Source organism: Poecilia reticulata, linkage group LG19 (genome assembly GCF_000633615.1).
Source record: "Poecilia reticulata strain Guanapo linkage group LG19, Guppy_female_1.0+MT, whole genome shotgun sequence".
Classification (NCBI taxonomy): Eukaryota; Metazoa; Chordata; class Actinopteri; order Cyprinodontiformes; family Poeciliidae; genus Poecilia; species Poecilia reticulata.
In genome coordinates, this window is record NC_024349.1 from 2,690,265 (window position 1) to 2,709,064 (window position 18,800).

The 18,800-nt window shown below is 39.4% G+C and overlaps 2 protein-coding genes across 2 annotated transcripts in view; one reads left to right on the plus strand and one right to left on the minus strand.

Moving 5' to 3' along the window:
- Nucleotides 1-11,937, minus strand: part of phactr3a (phosphatase and actin regulator 3a) — a 36,384-nt gene extending 24,447 nt beyond the window's left edge. Inside the window, exon 1 of the mRNA XM_008436451.2 lies at nt 11,591-11,937. Within this exon, the coding sequence (XP_008434673.1) occupies nt 11,591-11,693 (103 nt within the window). The 5' untranslated portion in view covers nt 11,694-11,937. The remainder of the gene's footprint in view (nt 1-11,590) is intronic.
- A 668-nt stretch (nt 11,938-12,605) lies between these two features.
- On the plus strand, nt 12,606-18,427 carry pigt (phosphatidylinositol glycan anchor biosynthesis, class T). Its single transcript, XM_008436458.2, has 11 exons — nt 12,606-13,044; nt 13,798-13,975; nt 14,221-14,348; nt 15,102-15,202; nt 15,316-15,490; nt 15,581-15,678; nt 15,864-16,020; nt 16,369-16,569; nt 17,096-17,261; nt 17,381-17,464; nt 17,575-18,427. The coding sequence occupies exons 1-11, from the start codon at nt 12,657-12,659 to the stop codon at nt 17,822-17,824; spliced, it is 1,926 nt and encodes a 641-aa protein (XP_008434680.1). The 5' UTR covers nt 12,606-12,656; the 3' UTR covers nt 17,825-18,427.
- Nucleotides 18,428-18,800: the final 373 nt, after the last annotated feature.

An 18,800-nucleotide genomic window follows, 5' to 3' on the forward strand; every position in this document is an offset into this window, starting at 1 on the left:
CATATTACTTGGTTTTACCTTTGTTCTTAATTGCATTTCAACAAGAACAGAAGTCTGGATCTGAAACACCCAGGTCAGGTTTTTCACTTTTAGAAGGGACTGAAAAAAAAGTTTCCCATCTTAAAATATTCACTGTTAGGTATTTAAATTGTGAATAAATTATGACACATTTTTATACCTTTCGGGAATAAATTTTCTGGCAAATGGTTAAAAAAAAAAACAACAAAAAAAACTAATTTTATTTTAAGACAAAAAAAAAATCTAAGTTATGTCACAACTTAGTGGAGTGCTTCAACAAGGAAGCACTCATCAACTTGAGATTTACTGCTAATGATTTTTGCTAACTAAATGTAACGTTTTGGGATTATTAGGACTCACTATAGCCTGATTTAAACAAAACATCATGAAATATCAGAAACACACCTGTCCTTGCTTTTGCTCTGTGGATTTTTACAGACTAAAACTGATTAAAAACATAGAGAAGCATCTCAGAGAAAGTGAAGTTTTAGGCAGCACATTTGCTTTCTGTTACCTCTTAAAATAAATGTACTTAACTCAAATGTTAGCTTTTTATAGATATTCATTATATATTATGTTTTGGCTGCTTACACACCTTTACAAAACAATATGTGATACACCTAAATTGCTTTAAATGAAGGCTCACTGAGACATAAGCTATTTCTAACATTGCCTAGAGTGGATTGTTGTTTTCTTTCTAAATAATTATTACAACTAAATAGTTTGAAAACAAAAATAGATTTTGCCACAGAAACATTTCAGTCTTATAATTGTTCCCAATGGTGCCTGGAGACAGACTCTGTTTCACCAGGCATAGCAAAATGATGGATATTACTGTTTTCTCTTTCGTGTGTCGGTTGAATGTTGTGCATCTTCTTTACACGTCTATCATTGTGAAAGTCACAGAGGTCTGTAAAGCTGAATTTAAAAAGGTTCCACCTCTACGGCGTGCAGTGCATCATGTATTAAAAGCAGCATTTGCTGTAGAGGCGTGATCAAATCCTTTTTTCAATATCTGATGTGAAGATTTTATTATGTTAAATTATTTATTATTATGATGAGGATTTGTGTTTTCTAAGTGTCAGTCTGTCTGCGTCGATTCTAAGGCCCGTCTGTTGAGAAGTGGCCTTAAACACTGTAACTTCTGAGCTCCGTCTAAACGTCTTCTAGGAAGTTAGTGAGTTGCCAGAGAGACAGACTGTAACAAAAAGTGAAAGCAGCCAAAGTCTCCCCTCCCTTCCCTCTCATTTATCTCATTTATCACAGACACGGCCAGTGGAACATTTCAATGAAAAGTCTGAATTCATTTCATTTTATGACTCTATTCCTTCTTGTGCCGTTATTTGATCGGGGTACATTATGTATTTCATCTTCTTGCTCCGGAGAGGCCCTGAGAGAACTCCTCAGTAACACTGCACTGTAAGTGGCTATTAAACATAAACACAAAGGCCTAAAACCACATTTCACTGTCTCCTCATCTCTCTGACAACACACTCAGTCACAAGGACAAGCCCCTACATACTGTATGCTGAGTTTAGTTCACCCCGTTCGTTTTTAGTTTCCTTCCCTCCTTGGTGTCAGTCTTCTTCTTTTTTGGGGGAGCGGAGAGGGGGTGGGGGGAGGTTCTAGACAAAAGTGTTCAGCTTTGATGAGGCAGGGGAATTTCCTCTGGCCTCACATCTGATTTAGGAGAGAAACATGCAGAGGCTTTGAAGAGGTGTGACGCTGCAATACGTCATATTTTTGGTAGGAGGAACCAGCAGGTATCTATTTTAAGGATGGTGTTTACTGTGGCAACTTTACAGTGCTGTGAACACCATTTTCAAAGATTGATTTTTATTTTTTTATTTCATTTTGCAACTCAACACATCACCATCACCTCCAGGAGAATTTATTATTCAGAGACAACCCTAACAGCATCAGTGGGAAATACCCCAGCAGAGAAAATTTAACTAAAAGGTGATTAAAAGAAACGGGGTTGATCAAACAAGATTTCCAACAACTTTGCTTAGGCTAAATTTGCACAGGAGGTGATTTAAACAAAGTCACATTTTTAACAACAAGCTTCCCAGCTAAATACAGACAATCACTGAACAGCCTAAAATAGCCACATCAAATACAACTGTGGACATCCAGCCTTTGCATATGGATGCACCTCTGTGAAATGGGGAGAACAAACTATGATATCAAGATGGGAGCATGTGATGAAAGAGGGAAAAAAATGCTTCACATACCTGTTTGGTAGCAAAAACTAAATAAAAGCAAATTGTTTATCAATATTTTACACTACTGATCTAACACATCGACACCTTTTACAATACATTATTGATTATTTATTTTTACTGTCATCATCAGGCAGAATTATACAAAAAAGCAAGAAAAAATAGTATGGACATATTTTCATTTTTGAACAATATATTCAGCTCTTAATTTACTATGACTGCAATTTTATGTTTGTCTGTGATAGTTTTCAGTGTTATTGGCTTCCATTTTACCTCATTTATTATTTTATTGTTTGTGCTGAATCTGTGTAGCGCTTCATATACACTTCTCTGCTGTGCTTTTTAAACTTTTGTTCTTTGTTTTAACTTTGCAAACATCTTCAGGCTTTTAATGGAACACATATCCGATGTGATAACGGTGCTGACCAAAACCTGAATTTAACAGTAAGAAAAAGTTAGCATTAGCAGAAAATACATCTTATCTTTCGCCGCTTTTAAAGTCTTTAAGTTTCATTTTCTACTAAAATATTTTTCAGGAGTTCTTGTCAAGAAAATGTGTCTGTATTCAGTCTCGCCTGAATACACTGAAGAGTAAAACATAACTAAATCTAATCAGCTAACAAACAACAAGTCTCTCCATGTTTGTTTTCTTGCTTATTAATGTCTTGGAGCTAATTGCAATGTTATGTGACATACCTACAAATAGTACAAATAGTAGACTTTGATTGTGCTTGACACAATTCTGAAAAAAAAAAAAAAAAATTAAGGGGTATGAATAGTAGCTCGAAAGAATAGAAAATAGAAACTAATGAAAAATATTTTGAGTGTAACTGCATCCTAGGCCTTCATTAACATCCTTTAATTTTTTTATTCATCCTGGTCCTGAATCTCCTGCAGTCTTAAAGGACACGAGAAACACACATCCACTGCATCTTTGTTCCTGTTCTCCTATAGATGATCCATCATCTCGCTGCAGCTAGCTTGCAATTAGGATAAGATCTTGGCTTTCCTTCAAAAAAAAAAAAAAAAAAAAAGCTGCCACCTTCTCATTTCCTTCTCTCCTTCATTTCGCTCATTCAGTCCTCTGTCCTTTTCTCCTGCCTTTCTGTAAAACTTGCCCCCGCTGATCCGAAGACGTCAGGAGGAGTTTACCCTTCACATCATCCGGCTTGCAACTCCTTAAACTTCATTTAACCTCAGCCTTTAGAGGATAAATAGCTGCATTTCATGCTGCTTTTATACCAGGATATCTCCCAGGTGTTCCAGGCTGCTAGGGTCTTTGTGCATCAAGCCAGCGCTTTCTGTTTTGCTCTCTGCCTGTTATCGTCTAGCACATTCTGAGTGTTAATTTGTGCGTTTTTTTTTTTTTCTTTCAATTTCTCAGCCTGCACAAGATTGCCATTTTCTTCTGGAGATGGATTCGCAAGCCAGAAAAGCACATAGACTCACAGGTGTGGGCATGCAAACAACAGCCCTAGCAGCACATGGCTCGTCAAAAGCCTAATCTGTTCTCACATCCGCAGCGCGATTTTTCTGTTCCGTTTTCATGGGCAACAGGAGGACAGCGAGGGAATCCGCACACAACACAGCGCAAAGCGGCGTCTTATCTTCAATCACCCCAGGATGAAGAGGATTTTTTTTTTTTTTCAACGAGGAGAAATTACTGCTGTTCCATTGGCCTAATTTCAACAGAACAGAATCAATCAGCTAATAAGTTTGAGGTTTTTGACTTATAAACACAAGAATTTAGTGTTTATGAACATGAGAAAACGTCAAACGACGGTAACTTGTTACTGTAACTTGTTACTTGTAGGCTGTGCTGCAAGTGTGTAGAGTTGGAGCTGAACTCCAAAGATGTGAAATTGACGATTTCCTCTAACTTACTGTGTGAATCTATCAGGAACGGGCAGGGAACAGTATCTAACATATTTTTATCCCTGCTTTTAACTGTAAGTCCAACACTGCAAACTGTCAGAGAAACAGAAAGAGAACTTAGCTGCTCTAGTTAACAGTAGAAGACTTTACTGCTAAACAGGACATGATAATAGGATTTAAACACGTTTCAAAAGGTCATCACAACATTTATTAATGATATCAAGAGACCAACATTAGAAAAAGGTTCAGAGAAAAACCCAAATCCCAATCATGTAGACAAAGTAATGTGAGTAAACCTAACTGTCTCAGGGTATATTATTCTTTTCCTGTTAAATGTTTTTATTTTTAGTGTTTATTAATCAATATAACCAGGATGTGAACTTGTTATTAGAGAAAGCAGACCTTTTAGTGGTGGTTACGCAAATCTCCAACATTTCTTCTGACTTTGCAAAGAAGAATCTATAAAAGAAGAAACTATAGTTTTAAAAAAATTACAGATTAATAGATCAATAACTGTTGGAAACAGCAAAATACGCAGACTAAACAAGGAAGTCTTTACAAAATGACTAAAAATTAATAATCAAACAAAATAAAAAAAAACTGATAAAAAAATACATTGAAAAATTTTATTATTCTCTAAAAATGCCTTTTCAAAGACTGAATAACAATGTTAAATAATATATTGTCATCTACTTCAGTAAGTTTCACTGAAATGTCAAGATTATCACTCCCACTATATGAGTCACAGCAGAAATAGTGTTGAACAATTTTCTTTAACCTTTTCCAAAGAGAAGAAAACTACTAAATCATTAAGTTTTAGGTTTTTTGTTGTTGGGGATCTGTTAACCAAAATATCTGTTAAAGTATGATTCTTTCTTCTAAAAAATGAACTTTTGTATCTTGGAGATTTTCTTAATCTCTGCCGTAATTCTGAATGCTGATTTTCCCCATATCTTTCCCAGAGGTAATATATATATATATATATAATCCATCCATCCATCCATCCATCCATCCATCCATCCATCCATCCATCCATCCATCCATCCATCCATCCATCCATCCATCCATCCATCCATCCATCNTCCATCCATCCATCCATCCATCCATCCATCCATCCATCCATCCATCCATCCATCCATCCATCCATCCATCCATCCATCCATCCATCCATCCATCCTCTGTACACCCTTGTCACTTAGTGGGGTCGGGAGGGTTGCTGGTGCCTATCTCCAGCTAACGTTCCGGGCGAAGGGCGGGGTCACCTGGACAGGTTGCCAGTCTGTCGCAGGGCAACACAGAGACACACAGCACAACAACATGCACACACACACTCACAGACAATTTAGAGAAACCAGTTAACCTGACATCATGTTTTTGGACTGTGGGCAGAAGCCGTAGTACCCAGAGAAAACCCACCATGCACAGGGAGAACATGCAGAAAGACCCCAGGTCGGGAATTGAACCCAGAACCTTCTTGCTGCCAGGCAACAGCTCTACCAACTGCGTCACTGTGCAGCCCCGGTAAAATATAATGAATACTTAAAATCACTTACCCATAAGTTAACACAAAACCACAAATATATTAGTGCAGGAGAATACTCTATTTAGATCGACTTTTACAACTTGGCTTTAGGTGAGTATTACTCTGAGACTCTGCAAGGCTGATTGTTTTTCTTCTCTTCATGGATGAGAGATTGAATAGTTCACCAGTGGCTACTTGTAGCAAGTGGTCTTGACTGATAAGTCCCATTTTCCTCAAAGCTGACCGTGATTAGGAAGTCATGACTCCATCCTGGATTTTTGACATTTAGCACTAAAGTCTTAATTAGACTTTAGACACATTCAGATATGTGTATATTTCTAATCAAAACTTGAGTGGAGCTTTATTAAGTGTTTTCAGTTTTTAAAACATTAAAAACTGGTCTGGATTATCCTAAACTTTCTCCTTGGTTGCTTGGTGATCATAATGTTCTCTAACAGGCTTCTGATGCCTTCACAGATCATCCTTACAGTTTGTTAAATCACACACTAGAGGACTCAAATTAATCAAAATTACTTCTGAAGTTAATTTGGTTTTGCTGGATCTTAACTAATGGGTTATCAGAGTAAAGAGGGCCAAATATAAATGTGCTTTTCAGATGTTTCATTAAACACTTCATAACCACGAATTATTTGTTCTTCTTCGTAACACTCGTGCCACTTTATAATAGACTTTCACATGAATTTCCAAGAAAAAAGTATAATTCATATTGTTGTTATGCTTAAAAACACTAAAGAATTCAAAAGGAGCTCATATACTTTTAAGCAAGGTTATAAGTTTTACAAAGAAATGTCTGTATATCTATCTACTAAGGTTAAAATCAAATAAAATGTTTTCTCTCTGAATGCTTTAATGTAAGCAGCAGGTAACATTAAGTGTTGCTAGTAGATGGACCTTGACTTTTTTTCTTTTGAAAAAGTTTCTCTTCAGCTAAGAATAAAACTTTATCTCCTTTTTCAAAACCACAGAGAAGACCACTTACTGATCTAATTCCTATTTTTCTTTATCTGCCTCTTCAGCATCATTAAAGGTACTTTACTGCATCATGACAAGATAGACAAGATGCTTTTTCTACTGCATGGCAGAACTATCAGGTTAAACTTACAATTTCTGATTAAATGACTTTTCCTTTTTCTTTGTTCAGCTCCACTTCTCCAGCGAGGCACCTCGACTGACGTGGCTGATCCTAGGTGTTAATGAAAAGATAATCTACTGTAAAGCAAAGCGTTTAGTTCACATACTGCAATGAGACTAAACAAAACCCTATTATAATATTTTTAAACCCAAACTAACACATTAAGATTAACCAAAACGGAGTTTTAAATGACTACTTATGTAAGGCATTCTTGTGTCACTAATCCTATTTTATATACATCCATATTGTACATTTTAGAAAGCTAAACAGGGAGAATGTTACATAAGGCTGACTCATAATTTCTCACATTTACTCATCAATGTCTGACTGTAACAGAGGGATTGTGAATAAGAAAACGCTCTAATCTGAGGTGAGGCAAAGTCAACCTTCATAAGCAGAAGTGAGTTTGGATACGGGTGACATCAATTTAAAGTTGGCACTAGCACTTGGCCAATACAAATAAAAATGATCCATTTGCTCTGTCCAATTGAGTCCTTAAAGGAGTGAAGACCGACGATTCTTAGTTCAAAATGCAAAATGATCACAGTGGTCAAATTTGAACTCGATTGTTGTGCATTACATACATACGCATTGTCTGTACAAAAGGCAGGCGTAAGCTCATAAGATCTTCAGTGATAACGCTGAAAGGATCTGTTTCGATGCGTTTTTGGCACAAGGACAATCTTAGATTAAGGCATCTAAGGCTGGAACAGAAAAGGGACTCATCAAACCAGAACTGAATTATTCAGCACTTACAGTGGGCGGAATGGATACGATCACAAAGAGGGACCTGTGCATACAAGTAAGAACATCCACCGTTCAAAAGGTTTGATTCCGTCTAATTTTCGCAGGGGCTCGTGTTGCACCGGCAGTTTCCCAAAATTCTTCTGACGTCATGTCTAAGAGGATTGTTGTGGCTTCAATGTGACCAGTGGACAAAGATGAAGCCTAAAACATACTGATCATCAGTGGGTCTTGATTTTGGGTGGAAAGTGCCCAACTCTTAATTAGTATGGTGCATGTTTTTTTTTAAGATTTCCTTATTTTCTTCTCTGAAGAACTTTTTTCAAAAATGTTTTCTTCCATTTCAAAATTTCCAGATTTAAATTTTACAGTTTCTTTTATTCCTTTGAAAACGCTGAATATTTGTGCATAAAATGTTTACAAAATTTGAAATCAGACATCTTTAATGCATCTAGAATATCTTGTGCAAAACACATATTGTTCAGTCACTGTTAGTGATGCATGAGCCTTCATTTTGTAAGTTTCAAAATAAACAGCTGAAAGACCAATGAAGCAATGAACTGGCTGTTGTTTTGTATGATAAAATAATAAAATGTGAAAACTCAATTTATCTCATGCTTCCATGAAATAAATGGAATAATAAGTAACTCATCATACATAACATTACTTTTTCAGACTTCAAAAGACTTTTAGAAACCCAGTGATTTACAAAATGTGCTTCCCCTCTAGCATAATTCATCATAATCATCATCATTGTCATTATCAAACTGTAATAACAGACTTAGGTTAACAGTTACCCAAATAAAAGTAACACTAAGTACGAAACCATAATTAAAAACTTGACTGTTATTACAGTAACTGCATAATAATGAAATGGTAATTGATATTAATCAAAATCCGACTTAGTCTTTATTTGAAATTAGAGTGCCACAGATCTCTGGTACTGTGGTTTCTTTAAGCTCTTTCTTTCATTTATTTATTTTTTTTTATCTAGCTAGGATCAGCTTTCTGTTATTTCACTGAATAAAAAAATAACAGAAAGAAACCATCCATCGTCCCTGGACAGATTTTCTGACTACAAAACTTCAAGGTGTCCTCTCCACCCCATTACTCCCTCCTCACTCTGGAATGACTAAGTGGATCTTCGAGTGAAAGTGACATTTTATTAGCAGGTGAATCCAGAGAGGTGTTCGTCGAAATGAACTGACTAAACAATTTGTTACAGTGCAACACTTACATTGACAGAAAGTTAAATGAGGATGTCTCAAAATGAGCAATGTGAAATTTGAATTTGACCTGTTTGTTTTTCTGTGTAGTTCACTGAAAAACTTTTCTTTTGAACATACGCTCACCGGCCACTTTATACGGGAACATCATATCAGTACCAGGTTGGAGTGATTTTGTACTCAGAACTTCCTAAATTCTCCTTAAAATAGATTAAGCAAAGTTACAGAAACACTCCCAAGAGATGTTGGTCAATATTGACAAGGTAGCATTCGCAGGAATACAGGGAGCTCATCGTCATGATCAACAAACCAGTTTGAGATGATCGGAGCTTCTTGACATGGTGCTGTATATTGCTGGTAGTTGACATTAGAAGATGACTGTGTGCAGTTATAAATGGACTGGCATGATCCAAAACAATAATCAGGAAAGCTGGGCCACTGGTATCCTCAATTGCTTCTAAAGGACCCAAAGTGTAAACCAGTGGAATGAGATACAAGATGGATCCACGCTTTCATGTTGAATCTAACCCTAGCATCTGAATGTTGAAGGTGAATGAGTGAAGTTGAGATTTTGGACCAGCAGCATCTATTATTAGCCGATTCTGTTGAGCCTTTGTGAACTGTAGTCTTTGTTTCCTGTTCCTAACTGACAGAAGAGCCACCCGATGTGATCTTCTGCAGCCCACCTGCTTCGAGTTTAATGTTTAGAGTTGTTACCCTGCATACCTTGTTTTAATAATTGTTGCTTTGTTTCAAAGCCGTCCGGCCATTCTTGCTGGATATTTTCTCTTTCTCAAGCCGCTCTCTGTAAACCTGAGCGCTCACTATCCCCTTTTTTATCTATTTTCTCCACTATTCTGATTCTTGGCTTCATTTTCAGCAAGTTGTCTTCATCACGTCAACGTGTCTGACAGCGCCGACTTCCTGGTACGAGATTGGCCAAATTTGGCATTAGTGTTATCAAGCAACTGAACAAGTGTCTGGTGAGCATACAAACACACTGAACTAAAAAAAAAGCCATTCTCAGTAAATAATACAAAAAAAAAAAGTAGGACTGGACTATTGGAGACTACTCAGTGGGAGTCTCCCGTTATCACTATTTCTAAGACAACATTGTTTCGATTCTGTGGGACGTTCAGCTGTTACTTGTCTCTATTGACTCTTCTCGTCAGTGTTGAGTCAGGGGATGAATACAGTGTCAGCCTATCCTCTGCAGCTGCGTGAGGCACTGTAAAAGGAGAAAAGTGCAGTCTTTGCCAAAGGATTACTTTGGCAAAGACTGGTGCCCCAGACATTGGTGCAGTGATGATCTTACACAGAGGAGAGCTGGGTCATGTTGTGAGTGCTTCAGGTCATCAGACGCTGACACTACTCTGCTGTCACAACGGTATAGTTATTCTGCTCTTATTTTCATCGCAAAAACCTGCATTTGCACACATTGTCGTCTACGGAGGCTGATCTCACTGCACGGCTCTCGTCACTTGCATGGCGGATCTGCCGAGCCACTGTGTTGTTTATTCAGGTGTGTCAAAGACCCGCTGTGACATCATCACATTCACATAAGTGTGAATTAAAACCATCCTTGGCAGGGCCGTATTCAGCCGGGGGTCCGTTGAAAATGCACTTGGGCCAGCTGATGAGTGCAGGCAGGTGCAATCGAGTGGCCTTCATTAGAAATGAGCTGAAAGGTGAAAAGGCATAGCTTTTTTTTCCCTTTTTTTTTTCTGAATCATCCACTCCAGCATTCTTCGTGTGCGTAAAACTCACCACGTGTGGGAGGAAACAACAAGCCCTTTCCAAACCCACATGAATTGACCATAAATAGCCTCGTGCTTACGTAAAAATCAATCCATGCATTTTCGGAGGAGTTAGATGGACGAATTAAGAATGGGAAGCTGATAGAGGAAGCACATTATCTGCAGCAGGAGTGCAGAGGCACCACTCTTTATCTGTTATTAATGAAAGATCATTTCATTAGCCCTATACCACATTCAAGAGGATGACAAACAGGCCCCGGGGGAAACAAACAAGGACTCCTCACTGAAAGCAGCACCTGATATTTTCTTTAAAATTAAAGCCTGGAAGGGAAGGGGGGTTGGGGGGTATCTCCACCTATAGCCTGCATCACGTGGGGCAGCCTGGCATTGACCAGTCATCAGTTCAGTAAGAGGGAAGTAGGAGAAGGGGGGTGGGGTTGTCAGTGCTGTCAATATGCAGAGATGTGCATGTGCCGGTTTAAACTGCATTAAAGCCTAAAGCCAAGACCCGTGCTTACCCCCACATAACACGGGGCAAGCAGCACAGGCTGAGATAAGACAACAAATACGCTTAGCCTGGCATCATGGACCGTACATGCATGCGGATTGTGTGATGCTCCCAAAATGCCCTATCCAGGCAGGCTGATTGCAGCCACAAAAAAAAAAAAGAAAAAAATCCGCAAATAAGTGAAATCTCCTCACGTCGATATAATATTAAATACCCTCAATAGCCCACTACTTGAATCCACGTCAGCGCTATAAGAGCTACAGGCGTCTTTATAATAATGTGACCAGGCATAGCAGCCGTTCACAGACGCTGATATGGCACATTAATTTTCAATTTGCAGCGCCACGATTCACTGTTACAGTCAATATTCGACATCCAGCGTTGGAAGCATAGCGCTAATTGTCCTGGCTGTTCTGACATCCCAGCGGGCGTTAGAGCATTTTTACCATCGCTAAAAAAAAAAAACAATAAATAATTCTGCAATATAATAAATTAACACAAAATAAATGCACAAAATATAAAAATAAAATAAATAATGATCATCGTAATGCCGCGTTCATCCTACCTGTGCCGTGAGACAAATCGATGCCCGGTTCCGTGAGTATGTTCGGGTCACTTTGAGATCTGCCTCGCTGCAGACAGCCGTCTAGTCCATCTGATGTAGCCATGTAGAAGAAGACAGCGCAGGAATCCTGAATAAAATATTGAAAAACCCGAGCGGAGGCAAGCGAGGTCAGGAGGAAAACCAGCAAGCGGAGCAGAGCAGAGGAGAGGAGGGGAGATTTAATTCGCTCTGACAACAGCCGCTTTGAGCATCTACCAGGGAGCCATGGCTGGGCTGAAATTCACCGCGCGTGGATGTGTGTGCGTGCAATGCGCGAGCGCGTGTGTCTGGGCCGTGTGTGACGATGTGTAGATGTGAAAGGGGGTCGAGGAGGGGGGATGTGCCCCCGGTGGTACCAGCGGGGTGATGATGATGCCCATCCCTGTCCAGTGACACAATTCAGCACCAGGACATTGCAAATTCTGTATTGAATGTTTTATGGTGGCTTAGAGAAAGCATACAGTAGCCAGAATATGGTGCATACGTTCAGGGTCCATAGCTTTAGGTAGCTGAAAGCTAATGTCACTTTAGATTCAGTTGTAATGTAATGTAGATTCAATAATAACGTGTGTAATTTCATTTAAAAAAATCTGTATATAAATAAACATGGTTCAGACTAATATGCCCTGCTGCAGATATTAGTAAAAAATTATACCCCCCTCCCCCATTATTTTAAAAAAAAATATTCTTAATGATAATATGTGTATGTATTTCTTACATATTTATTCAATCTTTCTGAATTACTGGTACTCTAATAAAAGATGGTCTTTTTACAAATATGCTTACCGAACAATTAGAGGCATAATTTAATAATGAGCCGTCCGAACAAATTAATAGTTCTGCAAAAGTCAAAATACAGATTTCCAACAGGCATTTTAATGCATCTGGTCTCTTTAAATGAAATATTTTTTGCTTAAAACAAAACATATCTAAGTCACTGTCACGGGACTCAGAATGGAAAGAGGCTATTGGCTGGTTTCATGCGTGACGTTAGAAGGCGGAAGTTAATCACCTACCCAGTAGCAATATGGCAGCTCCCAGGTGTAGTCGCTGCGCTTGGTTACTTCTTGTATTTATTTATTCATTATACGTGGTGGTAAAAAGTGAAGAACCTACGCCGGGTGATGAACAGCATGCCAGTGTGGTCGATAATCCACAAACAGCGGCGGAAACAGAGAAGCAACCGACAGAGGAGAGGCGGTGGGAAGCAACCCAGGTTGACGAAACAGTTCCTGATGATGCTGCTGCGAGCAAACAGGACTTACCTGTCCCCGATTCGGTCCTGACATCAACACCGGCGCTCAAAGACGAGTTTCAGGAGGAGCTGGTCATCAGACCGCTGCACTCCGGAGATATTTATGCTAGCTTCCAGTTTCGCACCGTGTGGGAGACTGACTTCACCAGAGGAAGTAAAGGTAAGCCGTCTTGACAGCGGGCAGTGGAAGGTAATATCAGAGTCAATCAGACTCTGTAAGTTTGTGCAGATTTTGTTTTCCTTTTAAGATCAATGAAAGAAGAGGCAACCTTCCAGTATAACAAAGTCCACTTCAGAGTTCTTACCGATCACACATTTGTTGTAAAAAGACAACTTAAACAGCCACCTATAGAAAATCTCATCAGTCAAACCTTATTCACATTACATTTTAATCATTTTCTCCTTCTCAAGCATGTGTTACTAAAAATCCAAATAAATTGAGGTGGAGTTTAGCATGACAAAATGTGAAAAGGTTTAAGGAATATGAACACTTTTGCCGTATAGGTGCCACATATTGAAATGCATGTCGTAAAGTTTGATGAATGATGTAAACAACTGCACAAGCTACTTTTGCAAAAAAAAAAAAATTCCCTCTGGTTTGGTTTGCACTGATTTCCCATCTCAGCACTAGCGTTGCGTTCAGTTTCAGGCTATTAAAGTTTGCCCTTACAAAACAGTATAGCTGTGAATTTTGTGTATTGGAAATAATGGAAGAAGATCACAAAATGTTAGCTAAAGAGAAGATGAACGTCTGTGCGTTAGCTGATACTTTTTGCACAACTTTATGAATGTGGACTTTAAAGAGACTTTTAAACCTTTAAAAATGCAAGTGCAAAACATAAATTCCTCACATACATTTTTTTTCTCATATAAATAACATCCTTAACACTAAATACGTGGTTCCATTTCTCAGTCTCCCACTACAGGCTGTTCCCCAAATCTCTGGGTCAGGTCATCTCCAAGTTCTCAGTGCGAGAGCTGCACATCTCCTTCACACAGGGCTACTGGAGGACCATGCAGTGGGGGCAGCCCTACCTCCCATCCCCTCCTGGAGCTGAACTCTGGGTCTGGTTTCAGGACACTGTGACAGAGTGAGTGCTGCCATCTGGTGGCTACGAAGTGTTACAGCTTGTTTAACAGGGATATATTTGTGGAATACGATTTTTTTTAAATGCTGAAAATAAGCTGTTGTTTTTAGCATGTACATATCTGATCAGCTAAGATGGCTTGTCATATATTTGACGTTAATATGGATGCATTGTTATGCATCGGTTTGCTGCTTCCGCGTGTCTGTCGGTCCCGTCAACATTTCTCTGCCTTCTGTCTCCCTTTTTAGTGTGGATGCCACGTGGAAGGAGCTGACAAACGTTTTGTCAGGCATCTTCTGTGCTTCACTGAACTTCATTGACTCCACCAACACTGTTCAGCCCAGCGCCTCCTTCAAACCCCTGGGAATCGCCAACGGTACAGCAAACCATTCTCAGCCTTTATTTTTGCATTCTACACATTTCTCTTATGATACATTATGCTGAATTAAACCCGAGATTGCAAATGACATCTTACTGTTAGTCAGTGCCAGCTCCTCCTTAGAAAGATGCAAAAATCCAGGAAACAAATATACTGCATGTTAGGGTGGCTTTCATTACAAAAACAACAATTTCCAATAGCAGATTGTAAAATATTTTAATAAAAAAAAAAAAAAGAAGAGCACTGAAAAAGTTTGGGTTTTGAGTTTTGGTGTTTAGTTTTAGTGTTCATAAAAAAAATATTTAGGTTCTTCAGAGTTCCACTTGCCAGTCAGCAGTCAAGGAAGAAATGGTGCATTTCAAGTTCTTCTCCATTGATTGGTGCAGTCCGTCTGCATATCATATATCATATCATATCATTGTGTGTTGTAGAAATATATCTAACTCAGGTATTTTATTTTTATAACACCAAGTAAGCATCTTTCGGCCTTGTTTTCTCTTATTCCACTGCAATAAGTCATCAGCACCGTTTAGAATATGTATTGTTTAAATATGAAATAAATGTGTCCACATTATTTTACATAATCCATTTCTTTAAAGCTCTTTTGTATTTAGTTTTCATGCAGGTCATTTTTGTCTTGGTTTTCTAAAAGGACCTGACTCATTAAAGAAATCCTGGACAATGTACACGTCGATCAAACCTTCTGTTCAAAATTTGCTGCTTAAAATTCTGTTTATGTTGAAATTCAAGGTACAGATCACCGCTTCCTTCGCTACGCCACCCTCCCACGAGAAATTGTCTGCACTGAAAACTTGACTCCTTGGAAAAAACTGTTGCCGTGTGGATCCAAGGTGAATCCCTCTTTTTTTTTGCCAGCATCTGTCTCGACAGTCTAAGTGCCGATTTGGTTATTCAACCGACTTTTTTCCCCGCCCCCCTCCGTGTGGCACCTGCATATTTTCAGGCTGGTCTGGCTGTGCTGTTGAAGTCGGAGAAACTCTTCCACAGCAGTTTCCATTCCCAGGCTGTGCACATACGGCCGGTGTGTCAGGACGAGCCGTGCAAAACCGCGTCCTTGGAGCTGAGGCAGACGCTGAATGTGGTGTTTGACCTTCACGCCTCTGGACAGGGCAAACGAGGTCTGCAGAAGACATCTCTTCCTGCGATCGTCCACGACTTAACTATTGTATCTCTTTCATCTTTGCTGATGTATTCCCTTCTCTCTTCAGAGTGGTCTTTGTTTAAGATGTTCTCTCGGACCCTCACCGAAGCCTGCCCGCTGGCCTCCTCCAGTAAAATATATATCGACGTCACAGACAACCCTCAGGTTGCGTCCTGTTCTTCCACTTTAAATATCTGTGTGTTTTTTTTTGTAACAATGCAAACATCTGAGATGAACCTAATTAAATTGTCGAAGTGGTCTCACACGCACCTGATGGATGGGGAACATTTGTTTTTGTTTTTGTTTTTAGTTCAAATTTATATGAAAGCCAGATGGTTTTGTTTCTCCAGGAGGACCAGTTCGAGCTCAGTCCAGCTACTCATCTGCTGAGCCAGGCGGTGGTGCTGGGGGACAGACGGACCTTTTCTGTCTACGACCTGACCCAACAAGTCACCTTTGGGACTGTGCGCTCCCTTAATGTGCTGATTCGCTGGAAATCCACAGAGGGTGAGTGACAAAAGTGATGGCTGAAGCAGCTTTGCTGGATTGGCTGAACATTGCTGCTGACAATTGATGACACAAGAAGAAGAAGAAGAAGAAGAGGGTGAATTTGTTTTACCTGGAACAGAGTTTTTGGTTTGCCATTCTTCCTGACATTGTTTGGTCATTTTTGGATTGGAAGTGAAACCCATCAGAAACTATTTTTGAGCAGTTACGTTAAATAAAATTCTACATTTTTCCACCCTATTCCAACAGGTGTACACTTGACATTGCCTAAGTAAAAGTGGGTTTCTTTCAGTTAAGATTTTTAGCACGTTTCTCTGTTTCAAATCATTGCCATCTTTCTTCGTGCAGGCGACATGCTTCGGCCCTTGCTGCACGCCGAACGTTACGTTGCCGGGTACGGGCTGCAGACCGGAGAGATCCACACCTTAATGTACAACAACCATCCCTTCAGATCTTTTCCTGTGCTGCTGCTGGACTCCGTGCCCTGGTATCTGCGTCTCTACGTTCACACGCTGACCGTCACCAGCAAGGGAAAGGACAACAAGCCAAGTGAGTGCTAGAAATTAAGATGTCAAAATGACAATTGTCAGCCAAAATCAGCCTTGGAAGGTCACATTCTTTTACCTTTAAAAGAAAATGTTGAAGATGGCATGACACTGATGAATCCATAAATATTAACGTCTATCAGGAACTGAACCGATATTAAATTGAGAAACTTTGAGGGAAAAATATGCAGATTGGTCTACACATGTGGCCCCAAATAGAACCATACACACATACTTCTATGTGTGTATGCACACATAGAAGTATGTGTGCATACGTCTATGTGTACTTTGTATTTGATAGAAATACAAAGTTTGTATTTCTATCCTTCAGTCTTCAGAAGACTACTGAATATGCCATAGCACATTGGAGTCAAGTGACATAATTTAAACACAGATTTTTTTGTTTGCTCAAGCTTCTATATCATTTCTTCATTCAATTATTTAAAATATCTGTAACTGAATGCGTTGTCAGACAAGCAAACATTAACATTCTGCTTTCGTTGCTCCGTTTATTCCCCATCTATTCCCAGGTTACATCCACTACCAGCCGTCCAAAGACCGAATGCGGCCCCACCTGCTGGAGATGCTGGTCCAGCTGCCTCCACACTCCGTCACCGAGGTTACCGTGCAGTTTGAGAGGGCTCTGCTCAAATGGACCGAGTACACACCTGATCCCAACCACGGATTCTACGTCGGGTATGAACACATTGCCTGTTGCATCTGTCATAAGTCTGTCCTCCAAGTAAGAAATGGACGTATATTTCTGATGCCAACTTCCTTTCAATGATTAAGATGTGTCTCTCATTCAATTGTAGGTCTTCGGTTGTCAGTGCTCTTGTGCCAAGTACTGTTGCCATGAATACAAACATCACTAAGGAGCAACCCCTGTTCAGCACTTTGTGAGTGGAGTTTTTTTTGTTTGTTTTTGCTTAGCATGTTAAGAGACGTCCTCCTGGCTTTCTTGTTTTCTCTTTGGGTGTAAAATCGCAGTTTTCACTTGTCTTTCTAGTTTTCCGACCAAAGAAGAGTCTAGCTACTTCATACGCGTCTACACAGAGCCCCTGCTGGTGAACCTGCCCACTCCAGACTTCAGCATGCCTTACAATGTCATCTGTTTAACGTGCACCGTTGTGGCCGTGGGATACGGCTCCCTGTACAACCTGCTGACCCGAAGCTTCCAGGTAGAAGAACCCAACCCAGGACTGGCCAAGCGAATAGCCAACGTAATCCGCAAGATGAGGGGCGTGCCGCCTCTGTGAGGCAGCACCCGGGGATCCGTTAGGTTGCTACAAAAGTGGATCCTGCACAGAATAGAAAAGAAACCTAAAAGCGTTAATGTTCAGGGAAGAACTGAGTCAAGCACTGGTATGAATGTACATAAAAAGGGCAACTTGAATTTTTTATTTTTTTTTTATTTCAGTAAATGGGAAATGTAATAGTTAACTATACAAGTATTGTTTTTTTTGTCTGAAACAAGAACATTTATATATTATATTGCCATATGGTTCCTGTTAATACGCTTCTGAATTCCGTAAAAGCAATTTTTACTGTTGAACCTTTGCTGTGTTTCTGACCTGCTATTTGACATCTCCATGCCAGGAGAGTTGAGATAAAATAGCGTTAAGTCACAGTAACTTTTGTCAGAGTGACATTTTTTTTTTTTCATTTATGTAACTCTCAGATTTGCTTTTCCATTGCAGAACATCTCTCTTCCAAATACCATTAAGAAGCTTTTAAAAACAATCATTCTGTGGATTTTTTTTCTGTCCTTAGAAATAAGCTTCAAAAAGCAACACATCATGCCCTGATCTAAAAAATAAAAATAAAAACTTATGACCAGATGAGAAGGGTCAATGACATTATCTATGTCTACCACTGAGCTTCACGTTTTGATACTATAATCTTAAAAGGCCTGTTTATGTTTAAAAACTCTTGAATGTTGCTTTATTTTCCACATTTTCACTGTGGGAAATAAACTTTTCCACAGTGATGTAAATAATGCAGTTACCGCAAATTTTTGATGGCCTTTGTTGGTCTCAAGGTTGGCGCAACCCTTTTTTTTTAGTAAAGTGCACAGATGAGGCTTTCTTAATTTTAGGAGATCAACAATCGGCTCATGCATGAGAAACTGATCTTATTTACATCCGCAAAGGTTTAAAAATCAACCACTGCCCCCTTTTGCTCTACCGTGAGATAAGGCTGACTGATGGCCCAGACCACCAGGTGACACTGCAC